The sequence below is a fragment of the Carassius carassius genome, chromosome 23 (genome assembly GCF_963082965.1).
Source record: "Carassius carassius chromosome 23, fCarCar2.1, whole genome shotgun sequence".
NCBI lineage: Eukaryota > Metazoa > Chordata > Actinopteri > Cypriniformes > Cyprinidae > Carassius > Carassius carassius.
In genome coordinates, this window is record NC_081777.1 from 21,283,480 (window position 1) to 21,295,657 (window position 12,178).

The window sequence follows — 12,178 nt, forward strand, 5'->3', positions numbered from 1 at the left end:
TGCTAGAGACCGATCAGGAGGAGCCTTACTCATATCTCACATTCATTCAACTGTGCAGAGCCCCAATGAATAATTCTGGAGAAATATACTGACCATCAGAGATAGTACAAGGTTTTGGCAGCACTTTATATGAGAAGCCCTTTAAAATATATTTTAATGTATCAGCCTTTTTTTAACGTAAGAGCAGGCACAGCCATTTGTTACTTGACTTTGCAAGGCTACTAGTGTCATCTGCGCCCAGATATTTTAGCTATACAGCAAAGGGTATTCGTTTACATAATATTTCCATTTATTATAATAAAAAACACACTAACAGAGCCGTTGTTAACTGAGAAGATGCGCAAATAAAAGCTGAAAATGAACGTGGATTTGCGCATCTTCTCAGTTAACAACGGCTCTGTGTAGTAACAGCTGCTCTATGTGAAATCACGCACCTGATGGAATTAACCGCTGATTAGAGAACCGGCTTTACTGACGAGATGCGCATAACGATCGGCCGATCGTGATCGGCACAGCCCTAATCATGAATATATTAAAGTTATATTGAATATATTTAACCTTCATTTATTTGATTAAAAAATATAATATGCTTTCAACTTCAAACAACTTTTCTATTTTAACATATTTTTAAATGTATTCATGTGATGGCAGAGCTAATTTTCTGTTTTTTAAAAGCCTGCTATATTTAACATTAAAATTATAATTTATATTCAGATTTAATTGATCTAAATATAAAAATAAACATTCCTTAAAAAGAAAAAAATAAATCGTTATATGCAAAAACTTATGAATAGCCATCAACACAGAAATACAGTAAATATTTTGTAACCAGAAGTTAATGAGGCAATGCTAACCAGCCAAACTATTAACCCATTATATAATGTAATCATATTCCTGTACATGTGTGTATTGCAAAATATTTATGATCAAGTTTAAGCTCGTAAACTAATATAGTATACCACATATCATAGTATTTGTTTAAATAAAAAAAATAAAAAAACTCTGCAGATTAGTCCCAGGACAAGCCAATGGTAACACAGTCATGACCAGCAGTAGGCTGTCCTTGGAAGAGGGAAAGTGCAAATTCAGTATTCAGCAAGGAGGAAACGCCTTTGAGCAGATAGAGGGAAGAGAGAAGGCCCGATCATTTGAACTGCGCCGGACTAAAGAGGTCAGCAGGGAGACAAAGATGACTCCGTAAGTCTTCATTTGAAAGAGAAGTGGCAAAGCAAGTGGGAGAGAGATAGAAGAGGGGAAAAAGAGATAGACGAGCCGGTCGATAGGGAGCTAGATCGAGGTTGGGGCGATTTCCCCTTGAGAGAGGAATCAAGTGAAGAACAAGCCAGCTGAAATTTCAATAATAAGATCAGACCTGCATCAGACGGTTTAACACCATTGATTACTTTAAACTTCATCGTGCTGTAGAGCTTTACAATGGAAGCCAGTCTCAGGAGAGACATATCTTTCCGAAAAACTCACAATAGTAGTTTATCAGAAACTAGATGAACAGATGGACGCATAACAGCGAAAGACTGCGTTTTAAGTATTTTCAATTCACGTGGCACTCTTGTCAGCATCTGCTTGGCACTCAGCCATGCTATCGAGCGCCTGTAATGAAATTCAGGATCGACTAAAGCTGGAAAATGTTTGGTAAAAACTATGGACTTATGAAAGTCCTCAGCCTTGGAGGAGAAGAGAGGATCAGTTTACCAATGAGTGTCAGCATAATCTAGGATGCCCTGAATATCTGAATGGGTTTTTCTATATATGTTTCCAAGTCTCTTCTTGTATGTGTGTGTTTGATTGCATGCAATCCTTCTAGGGATTAATTAAACAAAGCCTAATGCTAAATTTATCAGTGCTGAGAATCAAAGAAGCTTATTTAATATAAAGAGCGGCCAAAACAAAAAATGGATATTAAGAGAAATTAGGATCTATAAAAGGCATGTAGTATAAATCTTATCTAATCTAAAATCATTCACAACACATGGAGAGACGATCATGATTCTGGACTCATAGTAAGAGAAAAGCAGAATGGACATCAGGTGAGGAAACTAGGCCCTAGAGAAACAGTACTGAAGCGATTCGTCCCTTCTGTCGCAATAGAACCCACCATTTGAGCAAAGAATCTGGCTGGGATTGGAGAGTCGTTTGACAGATGCAAAGTCCTTGTGACATCAGTCAGCACGGGAATGGAGCCAAAGTTCAGCTTGGCAGCCGTGAGAGAGACAGAAGGTCCCTGGCCAACACAGGAGAGCAGGAGCTCCTATAGAAAAAAGAAATACATATCTAGCAATGCACTTAAATTCTTTTGCCCAAAATTTAATAAAATCCATTTGTGATGCTCCACTGATAGAGATACAAAAAATCATAAACCGAACACTGCGTAGGAAACTGCTATGTTATCAGATCTATTAACAGTGAACATAAACTCAAACGCATGAAATGATCCATTTTAATCATTTTAATGTAAACAGCGGCTGATGATTGATGACAGCACTAGTAAAGACAGAGGGAGGCTGTTTAATGCAGCATCTCATGTAATAGCTGAGAAGGAGAACCGTGTCTCATGTGAAAATGAAGCAAGGATTCTGCTCTTAACGAACCTTCCTCTCTTCCTAGAAAAAAAAAAAACATGATCTTTTGCTCTTTACTGTGCATTCTTTAGCACAGAGCCCCAGGAATAATATAATTATATAGTTCTTAATAAGCACTTAATGTAATATTATTATATTTTTACAATTTAATAATAAAATTAAAATAAAATAAAATTCTTTATTTTTTTTTTAAGACCAATGTGTATCACTGCTGTTTATAATAGTAGCCGTGTTTCCACTATCGAGCTTAAACCGGGCGTACTAGTGTGTGCCAGGTCCAGGTCCACTTCCTGGGGCTTGATCGTGCCTCGCTGGGGCTTCCTCGGGGCCAGTGGCCAGGTTTTTTTGGCCCGACGAAAACCTTGGGCCAAAGCAGGACAGCTGGGGCTAGAGGAGGGGTTATGAACAAAGGCAGAGTTTCTCCGCGTCTAGAGAGCTCAGCGCTGCAGATCATTTCAGAGAGATAACAGCTTTAACACCGGTATTAAAGACTTTTTAAAATCAGTTGAGCTCAAAACTCACTCTTAGTTAGCAGCAAGTGTTTGAAATAACTTGATCCGATGTGGATTATAATCACTAAACAAGGCAGAAATATTTATAAGCGATGTAAAAGACTATGCACGCTAAAAATTAACGTTACCATAGTAAACATGGTAAATATGACCGCTTGGATAAATCAGACGTCAGCTTCTTATTCTCTATCACAATTGTGTATTTATTAAGTAACATTTTATCTGTCGTCTCGTTTGAAGAGTTTAGCTCCACGTTGCATATCATCAAAATATAATAATGATTTTTGTTCGGGAGCTTTTATAAAAATAGAGAGTATGCACTGCGGATCATTTCAGAAAGATAACAGCTATAACACCAGCATTAAACACTTTTTTAAATAAGTTAAGCTCAAAACTCACTCTTAGTTAGCAGCGAGTGTTTGAAATAACTTGATCCAATGTGGATTATAATCACCTAAACAAGGTAGAAATATTTATAAGCGATGCAAAAGACTATGCACGCTAAACATGTTACCATAGTAAACATGGTAAATATGACCGCTTGAAGAAATCAGACAATCAGCTTCTTATTCTCTATCACAACCGTGATATGACAATGAAACTGGGGTAATGGTTGTTCAGCTTTTCCATCACAGGAATAAATTACATTTTAAAAATATGTTGAATTAGAAAACAGTTATTTTGAATTGTGATAACATTTCACTATATTATTGTTTTTATTGTATTTTTGATCAAATAAATGCAGCCTTGGTGATCATAAAAGACTTTTGAACAATAAAGTAAACACAAATATAATATGTGCATACACTCACCAACGGTGGGTCTTGGCGACCTAGTATAGCAATGTAAGCTGTTTCCTGCATGCTGCCCACTGTCTTGGCCTGAAGAACTAATGGAATCTGTTCGGTGCTGTACGGCTGGATGACCCCTCGTGCATGAGGACTTGAATAAAGAAGAGCGGGGTTTTGCTCATAGGGCTGCACAGAGAAACAGAAATGTGTAATTTGCATGAACATCAAAACACATATCTCTAATTTCTGATTAAGAACTTTGAAAGGCCTGCAATATAAAACACATTGACTTTTACAGAAATCACCTGAGGCAGAAGTCCATAGCAAGCAGGAAGATCAGTATCATTAGTGAGCTCAACTGATTGCTCATAGGGACGGCCCAGGAAACAGTCCTGGAACTGAAGAACTGGGTTCTTGAGGACCACATCTGGCACAACACATCTACAGGGACACTCAGATATAAGTTTTGTGATTGGAAACCACTTCATTTCTTTATAAAATGGTATACATTACCTAGCTTTGATTGGGAGAGCCAAAATTTCCTCTCCAACATTTTGAACATCCAGCACTAAAGCCATATTGTAGTCTTGCACCGTGTTGGAGCAAAAGGTTAACTGCAAAACAATCAAAGATTGGTATGATTTTTGAAAGAGGTCTCTTAGGCCCTGTCCCAAATCGCACTCTAAACCCTCACGACCTGTCGGATAGAGTCTGTTGTGGAGCTCGCCCCTGTGCAGACTTGGGAGAAGTGCGTATCGAGAGGGCATAATGACCACAAAGGGGACACAAGCTAGCACCCTTCTGAACACTAAAATGACGACACTCTACGTCAATGGGACACTCTACGCACACGCGGCGGCCAAGTCCATAAGACCGCAAGTACACATGAAGTGTTCCATTTGGGACAGGGCATTATACCCAACAAGGCTGCATTTATTTATTAAAAAATACGGTATTATTTTGAAATGCTGACATTTTAAAACAACTGCTTCATATTTTAAATATATTTCAAAATGTATATTTATTCCTGATGGCAAAGCTGCATTTGAGCAGTTTTAAAAACTGTTCTGTCATGACAACTCTCGGGGGGATTGGCATGGTAATGTATATGACAATGTTAATGTATTTGGTCTTAGCGGAATAGATCTGTTACGCTGCTGCTGCGGCAGAGCAAGTACTGAGACTTGCTACTGCCAATACATCCACAATATGCTGCATTGAGCATGTAAGAAATAATGCTGCTGCAAATATAACATACATGAAATAACCCTCATATAGCATTCATAAATCACTTCCTAGCAGATCTATACAGGTGGAGCTGGGGAAGGTGAAGGATTTATGAAGCATGCGGCAAACTGCTAGAGCAAGCACTAGTCACATATTTGAATGTTGAGCAAGGAGCTAATTATAATTAATAATTTAATAATTCATTACATTTATATAGCGCTTTTCTAGGCACTCAAAGCGCTTTACATAGTCTGGGGGTATCTCCACCTGGATGATGCGTCGGCAGCCATATTGCGCCAGAACGCCCACCAGCTTACTGGTGGAGAGGACACAGAGTGATGAAGCCAATCAGCGGATATGGGATTGTTAGGAGGCCATGATGGTCGGAGGCCAATGGGCGAATTTAGCCAGGATGCCGAGGTCACACCTCTACTCTTTTTCGAAAGACATCCTGGGATTTTTAATGACCACAGAGAGTCAGGACCTCGGTTTAACGTCTCATCCGAAGGACGATGCTTGTTGACAGTATAGTGTCCCCATCACTACACTGGGGCACTAGGACCCACACAGACCACAGGGTGAGCACCCCTCACTAGCATCTCTTCCAGCAGCAACCTAGTTTTCTCAGGAGGTCTCCCATCCAGGTACTGACCAGGCTCAGCCCTGCTTAGCTTTAGTGGGCAACCGGTCTTGGGCTCCAGGGTGATATGGCTGCTGGCTAATTGGCTACTGATACATGAGAGAACCAATCAGCTGTCCCATATGATAATGATGTCATTATCAGACTGCGCCATCTAGAGTTTCATGCCAGAACTCTGATTAGAGCTGATTAGACATGATTAGAAAGAACAGGATGTATTTGAATTAGAACTTTTTGTAACAAAAGTCTTTACTGCCACTCTTTGAACAATTTAAAGCATTCATGCTGAATAAAAGCATTCTTTTTTTTCAATCTTTATTCAATCTTACTGACCCCAAACCTTTAAAAGGTAGGGCCTAGTTTACCGTATTTTCCGGACTATAAGTCACACTTTTTTTCATAGTTTGGCTGGTCCTGCGACTTATAGTCAGGTGCGACTTATTTATCAAAATTAATTTGACATGAACCGAGAGAAATTACAAAGAGAAAACATTACCATCTACAGTCGCTCTATGCTGCTCAGTGCTCCTGTAGCCTACACTGAAGACACAGAGCGCCCTCTCGCAGCTGCAGACGGTAATGTTTTCTCTTGGTTCTTGGTTGTAAATAAATGCGACTTATAGTCCAGTGCGACTTATATATCGTTTTTTCCTCGTCATGACGTATTTTTGGACTGATGCTTATCCTCAGGTGCGACTTATAGTCCGAAAAATACGGTATATTCTTTATAAGATTTTATATCTCTCAGTCATCATATCATAAAACAAAACCACCTAACTATAATTGTTTAAATCACAATTAAAACAGCTTTGAAGAGATTTAACAGCTGCTTGTCTAAATTTAGTGTGTCACAGATCACTGTGTTATTCTAAACAGTTCAGAAAGCAATATTCCTCTCCCTGTAGTGTTTTAAGTGCTCTGAAACCGCACATATGGGATCACAGACAACTGTCACCAAGAAATGTAACAGAGAAGAACGGCAAAGTTCTCTCCAGGAGCTATTCTTTTATTATGCTAACACGTCTGGGAGGCTGCCGGCCAGCTGCGTGAGGCATTTGAGAATATCATCCCATTCCACTAATATGACTAACCACAAGCCCCTAATATGTATTCTTGTGCTGAGGCCTCATTAGAGCACTGTGAGCCACACTCGTGTCAAAGAGTGGGAGAGGCACATTTGCACACTGACAGGAGACACCCACAATCACTGAAAGCACAAAGACAGGCGGACACATCCAACAGATTAGCCCTCCAAAGTGCTGACAGCTCCCATTGATGGGAAAAGACCACCACATGACAGGTACGCAAGGTACCTGGCAACCAGTGAAAGGAGTATGGGTAAGATAATCACAGTCCTAGAGAAAGAGAGTGAGAGAGAGGAATGAGCTACTATTCTCATTTATCACTTTTTCCAATATATTCCACCTCCCATTTTTCTATTAATGGAATACAGAGGCTCTTTTTCAAAAGTGCAAGCTGTTTGTGGTTTAATAGGGATTAAAGGTCTTCTCTGAACAGGCATTTAAAGCTGCACTTAGTTTTAAAGACCAAAGTTTCAGTCTCTGGAGAGAATGTTGATATTTGTGGCACGGACAGGTCATAGGGATTGTCTCGTCGGCTCACTTCAGCTTTGCATAGGGAAATTGATTCAAATCGCTTTGAGGTATTCAGTGAGATAATATGATGATGGCTCGGCTAAGCATCAGAAAGAATAAAAAATACCTGGATATCAATCTCAGCCATAGCGCGAACTGTGCCTGAGCTGGGGGATAAGATAAACTCTTTCGGTCTCCTTTCGGTTTTGTCTCCTGATCCCCATTCACTTCTATTCAGCTGAGCGACCTGGTCCGTGCTGGTAATGCTTGCCTGTCCAATACCATCTCCAGGGATCCGCAGTCCAAAGCTCATGGGCACCACTGAAGTGTTGCTCAGGCGACATGTCAGCGTATGCGGAAACCCTTGGGTCAGTGAGAGAAGACTTCTTGATTATACAACTAATATGCACAACAAGCATTGAACGCTAACATTGATCCTGACTGATGAAGCGAAGAGTGCAAGTTCATTTACCAAAGGACACCTCCCCAAAGTTGAGCTCTGGGACGCTGAAGTGGAATGTAGGCCCAATTAAACACCCCCTGCAAGAGATTTAGAGATGCAGAAACCTTCAAAAAACCTACTTGCCAAAAATGAAGACCATTGAAAATGTTGCACTGCAAGTAATTATACAAAACTAATAGGCTGCTGAGGTGAAGTCCAGTGGAACAAGGAATGAGTGCCATTGTTTTTTAAATGACAAGGCAGTCATTTGTAGTTTGTCAAGGTTGTTTTGAAATGTCTACATTCAGCACTTTCAGTGGTAATCCATCTTAATCAAGGGGGAAGTGCCTTGTGCTAGTTTGTGTGTGTGAAAGATTTCAGCAGAGCTCTGCTTCGTTCATTTAATTAAGGTTCAGCCTGTATAGATTCATTTAATCAGACATAAGCTAATGATTAAAACAATGAAGAGTGAAGGAGAAACATTTGGTGGTTTTGCTAATGGTCATAAGAGGCAATTGATTACAGGAAGGGATGTAAAATATGGGTCAGTCTTGCATCAGGCAAAGGATATCTTCATTGCACTAAAAAACAACTCTGAGCTAAGTTTAAGCAATACTTGGGCATTCCGGTGAAAAAAGTATGTAAAAATAGTAATACAGACATGTCCAAAATCACAGTATTCATAAAACAGTATTTGGAGGACCTAGAACTTCCGGCTAGATTCTAAAATATGGATCCAATCGACACTTTACTATCCCACAAGGCCACGGGACTGTATTTTGTTTGTTTGTTTGTTTGTTTGTATACTTTATTGTCCTTTTTAAGGAAATTTGTCTTGGACTCAAGCTGCATTGATTCACAACATATACATACATACACATAAACACACACAACCAATAAAAAGCAAAAATATTAACAGCAGCAACAGTCACCTCTTTCCACCATATATGTAATAAAAAAAAAATTTAAAAAAATGGATCCGATTCAACATGACTACATTACTACATCTTACCATTTAACATATTAATTGATACAGGAATAAATGATTTTTTGTAACGGTTGCTGAATTTGTAAATGGGATTGAAGCAACCAACTGACACTGGTAGTTCACATGACAAAGACAACGACGAGTACATTTGGACTACTTCACACACTCAAGATACTTTCTTTAATGGTCACAAAGTAACAAAAAAGGTTTTACTGTGATATTTTAATAGTATGTTGCCTACCAGGGTGGAATGTGTATGAATGCGACAGCCAATCTATCATTTTTCACGGTTGGGTTAATGTTTTAAAACTGCCATTAGTACATAAAGATGGAAAGGAATGGGTATTGGCAGGAAATGTGTTGTGGAAAATTAGCAATTTAAGTCAAAAGAAGTTCATTTAACAGATACCAAGCAAGACATTTGACTTTCTCGAATGTTTAGATAATAATTCATTCATGACAGAATTTGATAAAGTGGTAGTGTCTAGCATGAAGAAAAACAAGTGTCTTGTCTGATAAGATAATGATTAAAATGCCTAAAACTATATATATTTAATTATTTCCATCATACTTTGTACAGACGAACCTAATCCTCTAAGGAGCAATTTCATGTAGGTTTTAAATATGAATATGAATGGTTTTCTTCATGGATAGCAGAATTAACACATTTAGAAATTATCTTACTTTTAGAATGGAATATAAATAAATACATATTAAAATAACATAAATATGAATTACTCAAAAATAAAAAAAATTATATTTGTCTTGACCTTAACTATGAGCATTGATTAGGCCATGTTCATACATTAGTTAAAGGGTTAATCCAAGAGGTTTACCTGAATGTGACAATTACAGGCTCAGGGTTTCCCACCACACTGAAGTGTAGCTCCTCAGAGAAGACACCCAGTTTGTCAGAAGAGAAGTGGACCTCCAGTGTTTTGTAGGCTCCTGGTGGGATCACGCCTTCAGAGGGGTTGAAGGAAAAGCAAAGACCCAACACTGTACTGGGCTTCACTAGTTTATACGCACCCTTTATCAGTCCCTTGTTAGTCAGAAGCAGCTAAGAGGAAGAAAAAACAGACAGAGATAACACAAAAGAAAGAGGGTCTGTATTACCCTGCACAGACTTCCAATTGTTTCTTTCTTTCACCAGTGGGATCAGTTTCCGGTGTTTAATCATACACTTGGATACTACCTCAAAAAGAGGCCCACAGAGACAAATCAGATTCAAACAAACAATCCAAAACTTTCAGGACAATTATATTACTGGGATCATGCAAGCCCAAATAACAAAAGGAATTGGAAAGCCACAATGTTTACATAATTGAGTGCATTCAAACTGAGCCAAACACTGGTCTATTTCAAGACTCAGTAATAATAAGGGTCTTTTATTATTCTATTAAAACTGCTGTTGAGTCCATGCTACACTTGGCAGATTGTCAGCAACATCCTGATTAAATTTGATGTGAGATCCTGCTTGCTATGGCTTCACAGCAAATCAATTTTCTGAAGGGTTCTTCTGTTACATCAATATTTTTTCTCCCACCACGGCTGCATGCTTTAGTCCGTGTAATGATTCGGAAGAGGTAACACTAAGCAGTTTGGTCTTTTAGACTGTGTTGAAGGTTAGAAAGGGGACAATAACACTAACAAACTGCATTCAGCTGTAGCACTTATTTACGCCAATATAAAATATTTAATTAGTTATGTTTAATGTCAGAATGGACCAATTTTGCACCTTAAGTGTCATGCAGCTGCTCAATTAACGAATAATAATGATTAAATACAGGAATTAATGGGATGCAATGTAATTTAATCTCAAATTTTGTTTTTCAGCTACATGAATTTCTTCAGTTGTACCTTATAGCTCTGTTTTGAGCCAATGACAATGTTTCCCATGTCTAGAAAGTCAAAGTTGAACTGCAGTTTTGGGCCTACACCCTCTGCATGTATGCAGAGTGGCAACCGAGATTCACGACCTGTGTAAGTACAGAACATTCAAATGAGAAAACAAAAAAGGACAGGTTAGCATAATGAAACAGGCTGTGAAATTTCACTGGCTACAATATCAACAGTCTGACTTTCTAGGTCAATACTAATCCAAGCAACCATAATATTGTTAAGACCTTAGTCAAACATGCAAATAAATGCAAATCTGCAGATGGGCCTAGGCACCACATGCAAATATACTAATGCATTGTTAGAAAACAATACAAACATGCATGAGCATAGTTGTAACAGCAAAAAGCTATTTATTTAAACATGACATCTGTTATCATGATGCTACTGTAAATACCAGTGATTTCACAGTAAACAGTCTGTTGGTAGATCCTGGCTTCCTGTGGTTTGAAGATGATGTTCACCTCTGCAGTGCTGTTGGGCCAGATTTCTCCCTTCTGTAAACAAAGCAGTCAAATCAGCAGAGAGAAGACATAATTGTACCACAGTCATTACAACTTGATTTTGATTCATTTAAACAGATGTTATTTGTTGTATAACTGCAATGTAAAGCCTGTATTACTGTCTTTGTGCTGTAACCTTTAAAAGTATTTTTTTAGTATGTCAAGTATGTCTTGGAAAGAAATCTCTTATGCTCACCAGGGCTGCATTAATAAAAAATGTAGGAATAAGAGTAATATTTGTAAAATATTTTTACAATTTAAAATAACTTATTAATATTCCAATACATTTTAAATTTATATTTTAAAAATGAAATATAAAATAATTTTTTTATTATTTCATTTACCAAAAATGGTTTAATAGTTTTAGTTTTTAGTAGTGTATCATTATGGGAGAAATTATGTGGGAAAAAGTGACCAAAAACCTCAACACTACTCCCTGAGACAGTAAACACATACATAATGGTGAAAACCTAACAGCCAGACCTGTGAACCTATACTTCACAGGTATAATCCCAGCAGGTGATGCATCAATAAACTTGGGAGATACAGAGGTCTCCTATCACCACTGCGATCTTGAGCAAGGCACTTACAATTAAGGTGCTCCAGTGGGGCTGGACTTACAATTACATTGGATAAAAGTCTTCGCTAAATCACTAGTGAACAAACAACATGTCATGTCACCAGGCAATGCTTGACAGTTGTTGACGGAGCAGGTGCGATTAAGCTCTACTGCATGTAAACAGATGCTCACATCCAAGCAGAGGGGATACCGATCTGTTTTGTTTTGCATTGTCTCTGTCTTTTCTTGCCTAACCCTGCATAGTCCTGGTTTGAAAAAGCTGCATTTGCATGAGCAGACAAGGTGAGAGTGGATTAAAAAAAAGAGCAGAGGAGAATAGGAATCATTTTCAATGGTATCCATCCTATTACCTTTTTCTGTCTTAAATAAAATGCACATAAAAATAAAGGACATTGTGAGATGCA

The 12,178-nt window shown here is 38.3% G+C and overlaps 1 protein-coding gene across 1 annotated transcript in view; it reads right to left on the reverse strand.

The window, feature by feature from the left end:
- The window catches only part of hydin (HYDIN axonemal central pair apparatus protein), a 73,703-nt gene that overhangs the window by 39,055 nt on the left and 22,470 nt on the right, over window positions 1-12,178 (reverse strand). The window contains exons 9-17 of the mRNA XM_059506475.1: window positions 11,089-11,188; window positions 10,653-10,771; window positions 9,629-9,852; window positions 7,835-7,902; window positions 7,490-7,725; window positions 4,414-4,514; window positions 4,206-4,341; window positions 3,922-4,086; window positions 2,114-2,266 (exon numbers count right to left, since the gene is read on the reverse strand). Coding sequence (XP_059362458.1) covers window positions 2,114-2,266; window positions 3,922-4,086; window positions 4,206-4,341; window positions 4,414-4,514; window positions 7,490-7,725; window positions 7,835-7,902; window positions 9,629-9,852; window positions 10,653-10,771; window positions 11,089-11,188 — 1,302 coding nt within the window. The remainder of the gene's footprint in view (window positions 1-2,113; window positions 2,267-3,921; window positions 4,087-4,205; window positions 4,342-4,413; window positions 4,515-7,489; window positions 7,726-7,834; window positions 7,903-9,628; window positions 9,853-10,652; window positions 10,772-11,088; window positions 11,189-12,178) is intronic.